The 18442-nt window shown below is 38.5% G+C and overlaps 1 protein-coding gene across 2 annotated transcripts in view; it reads left to right on the forward strand.

The window, feature by feature from the left end:
- NETO2 (neuropilin and tolloid like 2) overlaps positions 1-3550 on the forward strand; it is a 31196-nt gene extending 27646 nt beyond the window's left edge. For both annotated transcript variants that reach the window (XM_030470691.1, XM_030470692.1), the window contains exon 9: positions 765-3550. In XM_030470691.1, the coding sequence (XP_030326551.1) occupies positions 765-1345 (581 nt within the window). In that variant the 3' untranslated portion in view covers positions 1346-3550. The remainder of the gene's footprint in view (positions 1-764) is intronic.
- The last annotated feature ends 14892 nt before the right edge of the window (positions 3551-18442 follow it).

Raw genomic sequence — 18442 nt, forward strand, 5'->3', positions numbered from 1 at the left:
AGTATGAAAACCATCTTGTTCTGATGCTGCCATCTTCTGTGTTTCATATGAAGTACTATGTGAACTTTATATGAAGTGCGGTATGATTTGGATTGGTTTGTCTGTGCCTGTTCCCTCCAGCCCCTCTCTTTTTTTTTTTTTTTTTACATCTGATTTGATTACTGGACTGTTAAAACTGGAATACATCTATGCTAAAGCTCCTTGTATTGATAAAAGGTATAACCGAGTTCCATAATAGACAGTCATTCACTTTTCAAGAAATGCAAAAACAAATAGTACAGTCACCTTCAGATCATTATTATTATAATAGATTTCCCTTTTAAGGAAAAAAGAGATCATTTTAAATCTAGGTTTCCTTCTACTGACATCAGTGGGCATGTTACCAGCAGGATCAAAACACGGTAAGAGAAGCATCATCTGTAGCTGTCAATTTAAGCCTACTTAACTCGTTCATTTTGGAATGTGGGCTGATCAGTAGAGGTTCAGACTTGAAGCCACATCCCAGCTGAGTCAGCCTACCCTGGCCACAGAGTTCCACCCGCCACTGAAATACTGTGTGGTGGCCACTAATGCAGACAGGGAATTAGACTTGCTGAACAAGGATGATAAATCTCATCGACACTCAGATTTAGTCTCCAAAGCCATTAAGTCATTTAATTAATACAGCACTTGTATGGCAATCACAGCTTGCTTTGTTTTAATGCATGATCAAAAATGTGAAAAATCGTAATACCCTTATCATAATCCTCATTTTTTCTTTGCAGAAAAGAAAAGAACTGGATTGTTTGAACAAATCACCAAAACTCATGGAACAATCATTGGCATCACATCAGGGATAGTTTTAGTACTTCTCATCATTTCAATTCTAGTACAAGTAAAGCAACCTCGCAAAAAGGTTATGGCTTGCAAGACTGCTTTCAATAAAACTGGCTTCCAGGAAGTATTTGATCCTCCACATTATGAACTATTTTCACTAAGGGACAAAGAAATTTCTGCAGATCTGGCAGATTTATCAGAGGAACTTGAAAACTACCAGAAAATGAGACGCCCTTCAACAGCTTCCAGATGTATTCATGACCACCACTGTGGCTCCCAGGCCTCTAACACAAAACAAAGCAGGACAAACCTCAGCTCCATGGAACTTCCCTTCCGCAATGACTTTGCGCAGCCTCAGCCAATGAAAACATTTAACAGCACATTCAAGAAAAGTACTTACACTTTCAAACAAGCGCATGACTGCCCTGAGCAAGTCATAGAAGATAGGGTGATGGAGGAGATTCCATGTGAAATTTATGTTCGAGGAAGAGATGATGCGGCACAAGGTTCATTATCTATTGATTTTTGATTTCCTAGTGAAGGTATCAGTGTCTATACAAGATGCTTGTGTACAATGACAGTGTATATATTGAAAGTCTATTATATGCAGCGTGTGAGATGCACACACTTTTAGCTTATTATACTTCATTTTAAAAAAGTCTGCGTAACTAATCCTTGCTGAGAAATGGTGGATTTCCTCCCATCTTCCCACGATACCTATCTAGTGGAGGAATAAGACAGACTTTGCATGGAAATTATAAGTAAAGGATATTGGAAGAAAAAACCCAACAGCTACTAATCACTGAAGACTGAAAACAATGATTACTATTCTCTTCCTTATCTAATTTTCTCTTCTTTAGACGTCTGCTTTTCAAGACAATTTTAATACCTCAGTTACATAAATAAAAGTAAAGTGCACCACATGTATGTCAACATAGGTGTCTTATTGTATTTGTCAAATTGAAAGTAGTGTTAAGTGCCAGTTAAGAATCAAGAATTATGTTACAGCCGTGTTTCATCTTGCCTACTATTTATATTGCCTTTAATTATCAGTTCCTCACTCTGTGCTTTGTGAGAAATAAGTGAAAAGGGTTACTGCCTTTTAAAATACTGAGTCACATGAATTTTAGTACATTTGAACATACGTAATTTTGCAGCTTGTGGTTTAAACACAAGTAAGTACTCATGTTAGTCTAGATGCAGACTTTTACAACAGTATTCTTTCAAGAAGGTTTGGGATTTTAAAATACTTTGCCATATATTACAGATCCATATGGCTTGCTGATTTCACAGCTCTGTAGTTAGAAAACTATTTTGTTCCTGCCTTTTCCAAGTACTGACATAAATAGGCTGTACTGTACATTTGCCTCTTAAAATAGCCTTTTACTCCATATTGCAGCAAATCTTCCCTGCTGAAATCAGTGGTAATACTTTTAGCTCATGTCCTACTTGCCTGAAGAGAACTGCTCTGAGGTCTGTGTGACTACCAGGTACATGAAGATACTGCACACAAAGAGAAATCACAAAGCAACTCTTTATTTACCCTTGGAACCTTCGTTACGCCCCTTGATTCCACTCGCAAAATTGCACATTTCATACCGTTTTTAATGGTGGTTTGGACCTAATTTTAAAATTTTTACAATATAAAAAACTTTTTAAAATAATTCTCATTGTGTTTTTTAAACTTTTTATATAGTTTGATATACTGTACAGACTATTTATTGAAACAAAATCTAGCAGCTGTACAGCAGGCTTGTTTCAGTGTCCCTGTTCGCAGCTCAGAGTAACATGCAGTGCCTGCTGTGTACATTGCAATTTGCCAAGAATATTTAATATTACTTCCACGTTAGCCTACATTTTAGTCCCTGGTTTGTTTGGGTTTATTCTGGTATTTTGTTTTCAGGAAGCCTTTCACTAAACATGACCAACCAGCCTGCACTAGGCATATCGTTTATTTACAAATGTATGTAAAACCATAATGTTTGCTGTGCTGACTATCATACAAAAAAAAAAAACCAAAAACTTTAATATACAACCCTAGCAACTGAAAAATCTTTTCTTTAAAATAAAAAATGAACAACAGCTGTAGTCACAGATTACCATAAGAATTCTTTTTTTTTTTTTTTAATATATTTACAAATGCTTAGAATGTAAGAAATATAAGGGAAAAAAAAAATGGGAGGAATTGCGTACCTCCAACACTTCCCAACTTCAAAATTAACCCAGTCAGATATCTAGAAAGAATTTAATCAGAAGCTTGTAGATCAGACCCGTAAGGCTGTATCCTGGTGTCAGTTTTTGTGCTGGTCCCAGAATGTATTTCAATTTGAGAGAATGAAAATGGGCATTATTTTTAGATGCACTTCATGCAGAAAATGTGTTAAAAAATCTACTTGAGTTGAAAATTTTTGAGTATGTAATTAAAACATTTCTTGATAGATTTAGTTCTCATTGATTGCAATAATAAATATTTCACCACAAGCTATATGATACAGAATGTTATTTGTGACAGTCTGTTAATTCCAGATTCTTTCAACAAGTAACATGTAGTTTTACACAGGTCATTTTTATCCATATAACTCTTGTAAGTGCTAGTCGTGCATGATTAAGTTTTCTTTAAGGTATATTTGTTCAGGTGGTAAAAATAATGTGATCCCTATTCTTGCCTAAGTTATGTTGTCTTTGAGCAGTGTACCAGTAACAATAAAATAAATAGCAAGCCTGCAAAGCCCAATTCTGTGGAGAAAAGGGGGGAAGCTCTCTTGAAGATGTTCCCAAATGGTCTGAAAAATGTTTCAGTCTCTGTTGTAACTTTTTGATTACATGGTCAGAACACTGCTGCTTTTGGCTACCCCAGAGCGTAGAGGTGAGCTCCCATAACCAGTCATGTATTCTGTGCAGAACTTTTTCCAATATTCAGAAGCCCAGCTCTACAAGCTTCTCTTTCCCCACTTCCTTGCTGTTTAATCTCGGGGTTTTTGTCTTTAGGATAAATAAAGATAAGATACTCCTGCCTAGTTAACACCTGGTCCCTAGACACACATGGGCCAGGAAGAGGCCAACAGCATTAATTACTTTTTGATACTTATAATCCATTTATCTTAGTAGTTTAGACATCAAAGTACAGAACATGAAGAAAGATTTGCTGGGGATAAAAGTTGCAGAAGTAAACTGCAGCCAAGACAAAAATAAAAGCAACTGAGAACCATGGTGAGAGTTCTGGCAGGAGAGGTCTGCATTTACAGATATGATGTCAGCAGTATAGGAAACTCAGACTTGACACTGACTCCAAAATGTTTCATAGAATTGTGGAATCATAGAATAGTTACAGTTGGAAAGGACCTTAAGATCATCCAGTTCCAACCCCCCTGCCATGGGCAGGGGCACCTCACACTAAACTATGTTGCCCAAGGCTCTGTCCAACCTGACCTTGAACACTGCCAGCAATGGAGCATTTACCACTTCTTTGCGCAACCTGTGCCAGTTCCTCACCATCCTCACAGTGAAGAACTTCTTCCTTATATCTAACCTGAACTTCCACTGTTTAAGTTTGAAGCCATTACCCCTTGTCCTATCGCTACAGTCCCTGATGAAGAGTCCATCCCAAGCACCCTTGCAGCCCCTTCAGATACTGGAAGGCTGCTATGAGGTCTCCAGGCAGCCTTTTCTTCTCCAGGCTGAACAGCCCCAGTTTTCTCAGCCTGTCTTCATATGGGAGGTGCTCCAGCCCCCTCATCATCTTCGTGACCCTCCTCTGGCCTTGCTCGAACAGCTCCATGTCCTTCTTATGTTGAGGACACCAGAACTGCACACAGTACTCCAAGTGGGGTCTCACAAGAGCAGAGTAGAGGGGCAGGATCACCTCCTTTGACCTGCTGGTCACGCTCCTTTTGATGTAGCCTAGGACACGGTTGGTTTCTGAGCTGCAAGTGCACACTGAAGCTGGCTCATGTTAAGTTTCTCATCGACCAACATCCCCAAGTCCCTCTCCGCATGGCTGCTCTGAATCACGTCTCTGCCCAACCTGTAGCTGTGCCTGGGATTGCCCTGACCAAGGTGCAGGACCTTGCACTTTGTTTTGTTGAACTTTATGAGGCTGGCATTGGCCCACCTCTTAAGCATATCAAGGTCCCTCTGGATGCCATCCTTTCCCTCCAGCATATCAGCTGAACCACACAGCTTGGTGTCATTGGCAAACTTGATTGCGCTCAATCCCACTGTCCATGTTGCCGACAAAGATGTTGAACAGGATCGGTCCCAACACTAGCCCCTGAAGGACAACACTCGTTACTGGTTTACAACTGGACATTGAGCCATTTACCACAACTCTTTGCGTGTGGCCATCAAGCCAGCTCTTTATCCACCGAGCGGTCCATCTATCAAATTGATGTCTCTCCAGTTTAGAGACAAGGATGTCATGCGGAGCAGTATCAAATGCTTTGCACAAGTCCAGGTAGATGACATCAACTGCTCTGCCCCTGTCCATCAGTTCTGCAGCCCCATCATAGAAGGCCACCAAATTGGTCAGACAGGATTTCCCCTTAGTGAAGCCATGATGGCTGTCATCAACCACCTCGTCGTTTTTCATGTGCTCTACCATGCTTTCCAGGAGAATGTGCTCCAGGATTTTGCCAGGCACAGAGTTGAGACTGACTGGTCTGTAGTTTCCTGGGTCTTCCATTTTCCCCTTCCTGAAAATGGGGGTTATGTTTCCCTTTTTCCAGTTGTAGGGAACTTCACCTTGTTACCATAGAAGTTGGTCAGAGAAACTCTCTAAGATTCAATTTAGTTTTTGAAAGCAGCATTCTTTATTGCAGCTCTGGGCACATGTGCAATTTTTTTCGCAAAGGTGAGTGTGCCCGTTACTTGCTGGCAGCAGCTATATATTTAGCATACGCATGCATATTTACAGCTTTTCCAGAAATTTTTTTACATATTCATGAGATTCTAATGAACCAATTATAATGTGTGCATTCTAATTACACACACACTTTCTTGCTGAGTGAGGGTCTCTGGTGGTCGCTGATAGTCTTCCTCACAGTGTTTACTGAATGACCTCAGTGCTTGTGCATGCTCTCAAGGTCCTAGTGCTGAGTTAGAAGCTGGTATGTCCTTGCTTCTGCTCTGTTCCAGTCTCACTCCATGTTGGGCGCCACTCTATCTTGAAGGTTAGCAACCTTGGTCTTATTTACTGTGCCCTTAGTTGTTATCAGTCCCGTGATGTTCCTTCCCCCATCAGCTGAACATTCCTTTCTCTCTACGTGTCAGCAAGTTAGAACAGTTTTCTCTATTCTGCTATGTTAAAGTCATACACACTATCGTTAGTTTAAACCCACAATTTAAGCCTACAACCTGACTGCCATGGTTTTTCAAATGTGATGGACAGTGGCTTAACAACTTCATTCGCCAGCTCCTTCAGGACCCATAGATGGATTTCATCAGGTCCCATGGACTTGTGCACATTCAGGTTCTTAAGATGAACTCGAACCTCATCATCTCCTACAGCAGGCCTAAGATCTTCATTCTCCCAGTCCGTGGGTCTGCCTTCCAAGTCTTGAGCAGCAAGGCCAGAGCACTTGCTGGTGAAGACTGAGGCAAAGAAGTCGTTGAGAACCTCAGCCTTTTCCAAATCCAGAGTAGCCAGTTCTCCCGATAGCTTCTGGAGAGAGCCCACATTGTCCCTAGTCTTTGTTTGCAACATACCTGTAGAAGCCCTTCCTGCTATCTTTCACATCCCTTGCCAGATTCAGTTCTAACTGGGCCTTAGCTTTCCTGACCTAGTATCTAGCTTCCCAGACAATGTCCCTGTATTCTTCTCAGGCCACCTGTCCTTGCTTCACCTTCTATAAGCTGCTTTTTTTCTTCTGTTTTCTCAGCAGTTCCTTATCCATCCATGGAAGCTTCCTGGCCCTCCTGCCACATTTCCTTCTAGTCAGGGCACATTACTCCTGAGCTTGGAGCCAGTGATCCGTGAATATCAAAACCAGCAGTCTTGGGCCACCCTGCCGTCTCGGGCTTTATCCCATGGAACCTTACTGAGCAGGTTCCTGAAGAGGCCTAAGTCTGCTATCTTGAAGTCCAGGGCAGTGAGCTTGCTGTGTGCCCTTCTCACCACCCTGAGGATCCCAAACTCCACCATTTCATGATTGCTGCAGCCAAGGCTGCCTTGGAGTGTCACATTCCCCACCAGCCCCTCCCTGTTGGTGAGCACGAGGTCAGCGACAACAGAAATACTAATTTGTACTTAAAGTGCATAAAAAGTGTCCTGTCTACTGTAGACAAGATGGCCCTCACAGTACATACAAATTATAATGGCATATTATAAGAATTACTCTCTTTTTTTACTAAACTAATAATACAAAGAAAGGTTATGAAAAGAGCTGTCACTGACTTACAAGAAAAGGTGCTTGTCATGTGAACACAGAATTTTTAAGTCAAGTCATTCAAATACACTTTGTTTTGTTTTGTACTTGGTACAAAGAATTCTGGGCATTAGCAGCAACTCTTCTAAATGAGAAAAAAAGCTTGCCCTATTTTCAAATAAATTTAGTCCTTAAAAAAAGATTATAAAACAATGATCATAATGACATTTAATTTTCCAAACTATTTAAGTATAATCCTTTATCTTCAGCCTGAAGATGTTGATTTTACATTTTTTGAGATCACACTGTTACAACTGAATATTAATTAATTAATAATTAATTAATAAAATTAATATTAATAAAAATTAATTAATCCTTTATTATTATAATTAATAAATAATAAAGTAATTAATAAAAAATAATTAATCCTTTCAGGGAGAAAGGATTTTAAAAATCAAAAACCTTTTTTTGAGTTGATTCATGCCTTGAAAATGAGTATTTCTAGCATCTATCTCAATCTAACAATGTAAAAGCTACTACCTTTAAGAATTCTGTTCCTGTGGTTTCCAATCACCACCTTTGTGTAGCATAAATTCCCCTACAAATACACAAACAAATCACATGTCAATATGCTCTAATCTGTGGTTCTGTGTCACCATGGAACTTCAAGATTATTTTCACATTCAAATTCCTTTGCTACACTCCATTTTACAGAATCAGCTTAATAAAAATCTGGTTTCCATCTGTTCAATACATCACCAACAGCCATTTGTGACTTGTCAAATTGTTCCCGCTTATCTAGCTATTGAAGATAATCTACCATTTACCAGATAAACCAACTTAATTTTTATAAGCCTGTTCTTACAGAGCTAGGCTTAGGGGGAAACAAAGTAAGAACATGAGGTCTTTTTAAGTCTTTTCATTACCATCACTTAATTTATGTTAATAGCTGGTCAATGCTGCCAGCGTACTTAAAGGATGCACAACATACCATCTTCTCTGAACAACTGCTTCTCCCAAACACAGATTTCCTAGATGTCTTTAAAGTGTTAAATCTTATTTCATTATTTGATCAATTTATGTGTAGAAATATATTATTTACATCTTATAATTAAACTCAATGTACATTATCACCTACATAAGGGTTGCTTCTGTCATCCTTCCAGATGCATTCAGAAGCAAGAACTATATTGTAGCAGTATTTACCATTAAAATAAAACATTTCAGAGTTTAAGCATTATGTTAATTTCTGAGTTTATACTGCAGCTTATTTTTCACCTGAAAAGAGACAACAAGGAAAAGTCAAAGCTCACAGGATTATCTCCTGAACCTCAAATGAATATGGCTAAACTGGAACAGAGTACATCAATGTTCCAATACTCAAGGTTTAGTATTTTATGGGGAATATCAGAATTAAAAGAGCATATGTTTTTTATGTGAAAGGGTTGTTTGCCCTTGGTTATCACACTCTTTGCTCATAACACTTGTCTTTAGTAACTACTACATTGGCCTGCGAATAACACAGAAATCCAGAGCTAAGCTTCCTTTCAGTTCCACTGGCAAAGCACATCAGATTGCACAAAAATATTAAAAAGCTATTTGCAGAGTCAGGAGAGGAGTTGAAAATTAAAGAATTCTTTGTTTCAAATACAAAATGGATACAGTAAAATACTAACCACTGGACATTTCTGATATAATGTTTAACTCACCCTTCAACACTCTCCAACTATTCTCAAGGTAATAAAGCACTCAATTCTACCTAACCAATATGCTAGGTTCCCTCACTTCGTTAAACATCTCTAATACTCCAAATAATTTGGAAGAAGCCAGCTGTCAGTACCAAGTTTACTGGATAGCATTCTCAGTTACTACTGATTATGATATTAAAAGATGATTCAATGATTAATGGGGGTGAAAAAAGCAGGAAAATACTCTTGAAAGCAATTATGAGAATAAGAGATTCTTAGAAAGACAAGTCAATAAATCCCAAGTGTCTTAAACAGTGTAATGAATCTTCTATTTGTAAAGAACAGACAAGGTACATAAGCAATACCAGTCATTACTGGCTCTCCACTGTATGTTTAATAACCCAACAGAGCAATGGAAGGCCTGAAGCAAAGCCAAATTATTTTCATTTTTCCATAGTAATGAAAACCAAAGAGATCTAGTACAGTGAAGAAGTTTGCTTTGCACTTCCCAGAGGCAAAAGATTCTTACAGGCCATTTCATCTTCTGTCATGGTTAAGTTTTATCCTTAACAGTGAAGGGAATTCTGGAATATACAAGAACAGTACAAAATATCTATGAAAATTTCAAGTGTGTAGTAAGCAAATCAAAAAGTAATGGATACTTCAAATAATCTTAGGTAATATTTTGAGCTCTGTATGATTCTTAAGGTTACCATATTCTCCCAGACGTTTCTGCATTTATGTCTGTTTTGACAAATTTGAATACAAGCACTCAAATGTTAAATCTGTGCAGGAGAAGTAGTAATAACAGCAAAATTAAGTTATTTGCCTTTAAGATCCAGAACTAATAAAGCTGCAAACGTGGAAAGCTTTACTGTACCGCAATTTCCACGTCAGAAGAGGAGCAAGGACAGACATTAACAGAAGGGAAACACATTCTTTACTCGAACTAGCAGAATCTAAACATGATTCATTTCTTATTAATTGTTAGAAAACACATATTAAGTTGTTTGGGTTAACAACATTAACACCATAAGATAAAATGCTCTCTAAAGTAAGCACGTGGATTTCTTGCCTACAAAGAGCTATAACAGGTAGATTTAAATATTGCATTACTGTGTTTAAAATTATAAAATACCTGGTTTTAATGTCGATTCATAAAAGCATCAAAAGCTACATTACATGCATTCGTGAAATAGTTTACATTACACCACGTTGCCAGATGTTTAACATCAGGATTTAATGATAACATTTCAGCATCACCTATAATGCTGCCATGGTACAGTTGGCCAATACGAATGGTCAACAAGAGAAACGGTCAACAAGAACTGGCTCGATGGCTGCACACAAAGAGTTGTAGTAAATGGCTCAATGTCCAGTTGGAAACCTGTAAAAAGTGGTGTCCCTCAGGGATCAGTGTTGGGACCGGTCCTGTTCAACATCTTTGTCGGTGACATGGACACTGGGATTGAGTGCACCCTCAGCAAGTTTGCCGACGACACCAAGCTGTGTGGTTTGGTTGATACGCTGGAGGGAAGGGATGCCATCCAGAGGGACCTTGACACACTTGTGAGGTGGGCCGATGCCAACCTTATGAAGTTTAACCAAGCCAAGTGTAAGGTCCTACACCTGGGTCAGGGCAATCCCAGGCACTGCTACAGGTTGGGCGGAGAAGAGATTCAGAGCAGCCCTGCGGAGAAGGACTTGGGGGTGTTGGTTGACGAGAAGCTTAACATGAGCCGGCAGTGTGTACTCGCAGCCCAGAAAGCCAACCGTATCCTTTTGATGGGCTGCATCAAAAGAAGCGTGACCAGCAGGTCAAAGGAGGTGATCCTGCCCCTCTACTCTGCTCTTCTGAGACCTCACTTGGAGTACTGCATACAGTTCTGGTGTCCTCAACATAAAAAGGACATGGAGCTGTTGGAGCGAGTCCAGAGGAGGGCCACGAGGATGATAAGAGGGCTGGAGCACCTCCTGCATGAAGACAGGCTGAGAAAACTGGGGCTGTTCAGCCTAGAGAAGAGAAGGCTGCATGGAGACCTCATAGCACCCTTCCAGTATCTGAAGGGGGTCTATAAGGATGCTCAGGAGGGACTCTTCCTTAGGGACTGTAGTGGTAGGACAAGGGGTAATGGGTTCAAACTTAAACAGGGGAAGTTTAGATTAGATATATAAGGAAGAAGTTCTTTACAGTGACGGTGGTGAAGCACCGGAATGGGTTGCCCAGGGAGGTTGTGGGTGCTCCATCCCTGGCGGTATTCAAGGCCAGGTTGGACAGAGCCTTGGGCGACATGGTTTAGTGCAAGGTGTCCCTGCCCATGGCAGGGGGGTTGGAACTAGATGATCTTAAGGTCCTTTCCAACCCTTACTATTCTATGATTCTATGATTCTATGAAATAAAAAGCACAAACCCAACTCTTTTTCCATACTCTCTCCTCCGCCAGGAACACAACTAAAGGCTATGACGAGCTGTTCTTTAGCAACCGTACCCAACAGGGAGCTCAAATTCACAAGCAGCCCTCGAGGCTTAGGGGAACATTAATGAGAAGTAGAAAGATCATAGAAGGTATTTCTACGTTAATTTTCCCATTCCTAAAAAGTTCATGCATCATTTAGAAACAACAGAGACACGCAGAGTGATCAATGGAAAAATATGTAATTGAATCCAGTTTCATTTGAATTGTAAATAGACATCACAAATTATGCTTACCATAGGACTACACAGAAATTAACAATGCCAAAACCCCAAAAGATAAGGAACAGTTACTTCAGGCTTGGGATCATCAAAGAAATAACACACACATACACCCCCCCAAACACAAGTGAAAAGGTTTCTTAATAAATCCTTTAAGTTGGATACACAGCTCGTACAAAGAAAAAGAGGTAACAACAACAATAATAAAAATAATAAATTCCTCTAAATTCTGACTTACTCTGGAAGGAGGAATAATGCCTCAATTACAGCCCTACCAAAACAGAGGTTTTTAGAAAATTGTTTCACTGGACAGTAGTTCACTGAATCGTTACACCAATGTACATTTGAGGCTTTCAAGTCAGGGGGCCAAGGCAGAAGTGCATTGAGAAAAAAAGTCATGCTGTGCCCCCTTGCAATTGTATTAATAATTTTTCCCATCTCTGACTGTGGAAAAATTATTTATGTATCTAAATTCCTCATTCTACTAACAAGACTTCATTTACCGAGGTTACATAGCTCACTTACTTCATTAGACTGGTCACAACTTATGGTGGTCAAAATGAGAGCAAAACATTCTTTACAGCCTGATAAGCATACAAATGAAAGACTTATGTTCCTCCACTAACACCAGCTAAAGCACACTGGGGGCAACATAAATAAGCAAAGAACAGACAGGAAAAACTTACTTGCAGTGATGTGATGTTCTAGTAATAACTGATACTAACTCATAGCATTAATATGGAAGAAGAGTCTTATCTGTCAAGTGCATAATTACAGTACCCATTACATTAGCGGACTCAGAAATTAATTAGTAAAGGTCATTAATAAAGCTGCATTTATGTATGTGCCTTTTTACATCAACTTTTTCAACAATTTCAAGATTATTTTTGTCTGTACTTGTGGTCTATAATTTTAAGCTCACAACTGTACTACAATCAAATACCAAAATAATACTGATTGGAAAGGGATACTGATGAAGCCCAAATTCAAAAGATAGAGCATTAACTTTTATGCCAGGAGTCATGGCTTTTTTTCCCATTTCTACCATTGTTCGCTGCATTTTCATGGTTTGGTCATTTGAGATCAAGTGATCCAATTTGTTAATGTTACAGGAGAGTTGGAAGATTCTTCTTAGCGTTTTCAACTTTAGACTGCATTGTGCTCCTGATACAAAACAGCATGCACATCACTGAAAAGAAACTGCATTTTTCCTTATTATATTTTTCTCAAAACCAAGATTGTGGCAATTTGCCAGAGCTACTTTTCCAGCACAGAAAAAAAAAAAAACAACAACAAAGAGGAGGATTAAAAAAACACATACAAATAACTGCTTTATCTAGACTAGAGGGAAGGGAAGAAAAAACCTTACCAACATACAAAAAGTTCAGCAGTTACCAAATAGCTAACCATTTTCCACTTGATATGTATGACTAGTTCCTGCTGTCTCTGGGCAAAGTGCAACCACTGCTCTCATCTGTGCTGCAAGAAAAAAAAAAAAGAATTGTAATTGTTTTGTGGCATATAAGCAACAAAGAGCAGGAAAAAAAAATAAAAATCTTACCACAATGTCTCTTTCATTATGCAAGGCATGATGCTTTTAACAAGTCTCTATCACAGGTAGAAAATTGACAGTTTAAAGAAACAAAAAGACAAATCAGTGGGGAAAGTAACTAACAGAATATGTCTTTGAAGTTAGGTTTAAAACTGTCCAAAGTGAACAACCAAACAGCAAGGTGGTAAATACAACTTTCTGCCAAAATGTTAAGGTGTCTGAAGACATTAGTCCTGACTATGTAGCTCTTTTCTAAGTTCTCTCTACTTTTTCTTTTATCCAGGTGCTGAAATACGAGATTTCAGGATGTATTTAGTAAGAAACCTAGATTAAAAAGAAAAAAAGAAGTTACTATCCATGCAAAATTGCAAATACACCAAGTACATCAGTGTTAGATCTTTCCAAGTTGTTTGCAACCAGAATACTGGCACTGTTATTGCTATAGGGATGATGCTGATGGTAGCTTTTTGGCAGCATATGAACAGGTGATGTTCATTATTCAGGTCATATTTTTCTAGAGTAAATATTTGTAAACAAATTACTGTTTAAACTGCCATTTCCTGGCCAAGAATACACTTAGGTAATCTGGTTTAGGGCACATTTCTCCACTTCTAATGAGGATGATATGAGAAATACCAAAGAAAAAAATAGTCACAAGGTATATTAAACTGTTTAAACACAGAAAGGAGGATAACAGTAATGAGAAAAACCTGTTCTGGAGCAGAGGCAGCTAATAAAGCCAGGTGAATTATGTTTCCTTTGTCTTTCAGAAGCAAAAAAATCCCCAAACCCACCAAAACCAGGAAAAAGGTGGGAAAAAAGAACAAACATCTTGTCTGTAGCATCATCGAAACTCCAGGCTTTGTAGTAACTTTGAATTTTTATTCTATTTAAATAACACAATTCCATAAAGGTTGGAATGGTCACAGAGAATGGCAGCAAGGGTTAGTTACTATACTTGATATTAAATTGAAGAATCTCACTTTGCTGTCTTAAATCCATTCAGCTGCTGGGTTGTTATTTTTTTCTTATGCTCAGATCCAGCTCATCTCTGGCCAAAGTAACTACCACATGGGAACACTGCACAAATTTGGGTGTTTGCTAAATGTATGTAATGTACTACATATAAAACTTGTTACAAAATTTTAACTGGGATCTTTCCCATGCATATCTTGCTCCCTTGTCTTCTCCCACACCTGACACTGACTATAGATGAGGATAATGTCTACAGAAATGTTTACTTTGGAGTGAAATACTCCATTACAACTACTTGATATTATCTATCAAAAGACAGCCACAAGCCGGTGCTTTCGCTCATGAGAGTCACGCTGAGGCAGCACTTGGCACAGGGCTGCGCATGTTCCAGAGGCGTACGGCAGCTGACTAAGAAACCTGTGAAATACAAGGCTGCCTCTGGGTACTGCTGTTTTGGGACTGTTACATTATGAGGCAGGAAATGATTGTCTATATCTAATGCTCAGTCATCTCCTCAGTTGAAAGTAAAGGAACCACTTCCAGAAAGAAAGTAATTTATAGGTTACAGTACTGAACAAAACATATAGTCCATTCTCTGGTGAAACAAAGCCTGTAACACTTCAAGAAAAAAGCATCACAGTAATGGGTTATTTAAAGCCTCTACAAAGAGCTTGTTTTGAGGGAAACTAAGCAGAAAATTAGAGAAAATGGAAACAAAGACTTCATTTATACCTGGCTATGAAAACAGGTTAAAAAAAAGAAGATGAAAGGCTGCAAGTTCCACTGTTGCATATCCTGAGCCACAAAGGGCTCAAAAGGCCACACGCACATTTTTGCTCTCACAGGGAGAGGGCTAGAATAAAAATCCTGAACTCTAAAGATGATACCTACCCTTTCAAAACATGGCTCAACAACAGGCTGGGATTTGGGGGTTTTTTATCAGCAAATATCAAAAGAACAAATAAACAAACTAAATATATAATAGGTTTTAAACTGGTTTAGTATTGTAAACAATTTGTGGATTATATTTTTTAACAGCAATCTAAGAAGTATATAAAATCTAGTATAAATAATCCTTTAATAATTCTCAAGCAGTTCTACATTTATTTCTAATGACAGAACATTCAAATACAAGATAGTATAATAATTATTGTCTCAATCACTTATGGTAATTAAATGTCTATAGCAGTTCTCAATTGAAGATACCAGCTGCTTGACAAGAGATAAGAGATATATTATGACTTACTCAGCTGTGCAGTTAAGTCTACTGTCTTTGATGAATCTACTCACACAAGTAACAACTGTGGAAAACAAATATAGTTTTTATAATGAATGAAATACTTATTTTCAGGTGCTCATAAAATAACTGCATGTTCTAACCAAAGAGCAGAGAGAGCTCTAGGCATGTGCAAAGCACACGGCTGCCTAATCCAGAGGCTGTTGAAGGCAGCCAACTCGCAATAGTGCTGCCATCTGCTATATCTATGAGTGGTAAACTCTACACAGAGATTCTGACAGGTGAATTTGTGGAGTTTTATAGCTTAGAGCTCCTTCCTCTCCCCGTGTCTCATCCTTAAAAAGCGAGAGATTCTATGCAGTAATCCTATGGAATGACTCCATCTCCATAAGGAAAAAATGACCCCTGTAATAACCTGCTTGCTTTCTTTCCACAGGATCAGGGAATAATGTGGTTCCTTTACAAAAACAAAACAAATTTTTCACCCATATCTGTCAGCTTCTGTAAGACCTAGCAGGAGGGGCTTCTGGAGAAGACAGGAGGAAGGATGGCACAGGATAAGGCTTTCTTCTCCTGTCAGCAGGCATTTTGGGCCAAATTATCCTACCCTACTCTTATCCATACCTCCAAGCAAGAGGCCACATTATTATCTTTCTGAATAGTAGCAGATTGATGCTTTGCTTACACGACTGGTTTTGTCATAGCAGTTTGCTACTCCTTCATGGAGTTTATAATTCTGTTATAACATCCCATGCACGATTAGTGTAACAAAGTACGTTACACTGATTGAACACAAAGTATAAATCCATTTGCAAACATTGTGGGGTCTCCTGCTCTTTTCATTCAGTACTACTTCCTTGAAAACAGGCATTATCTGCCTCCCCTTTGCCTCCCTGGATTCTTTCTTCCCAGAAAACTGGGTACTAGATGTGGTTCTGCCTTGGGTTTGGTCCCGTCCCCCCCCCCTTTTTTCCTGTAAAAAGAATGCCTCTAAATTATACTGTATTAAGTGAAAACAAAATATGGACTACCATAAGCTATTTCAAGCAAATTTTACTAATGCTGCTTTCATGCACTTAAAATACAACATTCCCCATCCCTGTTACTTTAAAAATTTTACTTCCAGATAACCCTGACAAAACAAAACTGTCTCAATGCTACCTCATCCAACCTTCCGACATAAGCTTTAGAGAAGATAGTTGAATATTACAGACTTTGTTTTGGCAAAGCACTATATATCACATCTGTCCAAGTAGTACACTGTGAAGCAATGTATCCTAAGCATAAGCAACCCCAAAATACATATGATGTTTTAAAACAAAAAGGGATAAAACTCTTTGCTATTTGTCTCTATTTTCTTTTTCTTGGTTCAGCATTAGTTACAGATAAGCTACAAACAATGTTGAGGCAAGAAAAAGGACGCTGAACTTACAAAGCATATGACAGTAAACAGCTTATCAGCTTATCATCATAGCTCTATGCCCTCCCTCCCTAACTCATTCAAGTTAAAGGAGATCTAGAATTTACAGGATGCTGGGAAAATACACTTTAAGGGTTTCAAACAGACTCAGAAAAGAATGTGATAGTTATCAAAGTCCAGATAGGGGCAGAAAGATATCAACAGTCATTATCTGTGCTACTCAGCTGGAGAAAGTTATTCAAAAGTATGCAGTCAGCAGACACACGACTGCAAAGTAAGCTGACAACAGACCTTCTGTCCCACCTTTCCCAGATGATCTAGGAGCCCAGCACAGCGACTGAGAGTGCCTTCAAAAATGAAGCATCAAAGTTTTTTGGGTCATGCTGTTTTCCTCCTGTATGACATATATTCAGATTTGGAACAGACAGAAAATAAATATACTAGAAGCTAACCGTAACATTTATCTATAGCTATCTCAGACTTGGATGATATCCTATGAGTAGTTTTCAGTACAGTATTTTTAACTTCTGCTAAAACAAAAGGCCTCTACTACGCAACTAGATCTTGCTATCACCCCGAAGCAGCCACTTTGAGAAGTTTGAACTCTAAGCCACTAATATTTATAGAAATAAGAATTCCCTTTTAGCACATAAAGTTGTCAAGACAATAGAGATTTATAAAGCATTAATCATTTTCTGAATATATTTTATTTATAGTCTGAAGTTATTTCTGTAACTCTTGTTCTGTGCTGTCATACAGTCCAAAAGGCACAGAGATGCAAACCACTGATGCACTTTCTGTGCTAGGTTTTTACAGAAAGTTAGAGGGGATGATTGTTCCTTTATCATAACTTTTAACTGCAGTTATTCAACTATCAGATCAGCACTAATGAATGTAGTGACATTTTCAAAGCAGGCGAGTTGCTGATGGGTGCTATACAAGTTTCATCTTCAAATTCTGTCCACACATTTCAGTTCTGATCTGCTTTATCTAGTTGATTCTAGACCTGGAACTCTAAGAGACCAAGGCTGCCAATTTCACAAACTGAGCTGAAGAACTAAGCTGTATGAATCAGACAAGTAGTTTTTCTCCATGGTAAATAGGAAGAAGTAAGAAGAATATTTAGGATATCTTTGGACACAGCTAAAATGTGCTGTGTTGGCAGTCATGTGCTGCTGGGATAGCTCACAGAAAAAAAAATAAACCAACAACAACAACGAAAAAAGCCTGGAACACCAAGGATATCCTGTTAAGTCAAAAAGATGTATTAGCCAGCAAGCCTTCCAAGATATTATCTCGGAACCAGCTATAGATAAAGGTCAGAAAAGTAGTAATGAGCTTGCCCTGAAACAAGTTGAGCAACTGTCTTGGAAGACTGCAAGACCATTCATAGTTTAGACAACATTAGATCAGATAGTAAAGCCTTACAAGAATGCTGTTTTAAAAGCATTGTCAGAACCATGAATTCAGTTATGCTTTCAAATAACTATTTTTGCAAATACTTATAAATACTCTGCATTTGTCCAAATTTACCAAAGTGAAAATCACCACTGCTCATTTAGCTTTCATAAAATCTATTAAAGGCAATTTTGTTAATAATGACAGGAGACACGTGTGTCTATGTATAGGCACAGGTCTAAATTTTTGAAACCCAGTTCTAATTAAATTTCTTGCCTGCAAAGCTACTGTGTGTACTC

The sequence above is a fragment of the Strigops habroptila genome, chromosome Z (genome assembly GCF_004027225.2).
Source record: "Strigops habroptila isolate Jane chromosome Z, bStrHab1.2.pri, whole genome shotgun sequence".
Taxonomy (NCBI): domain Eukaryota; kingdom Metazoa; phylum Chordata; class Aves; order Psittaciformes; family Psittacidae; genus Strigops; species Strigops habroptila.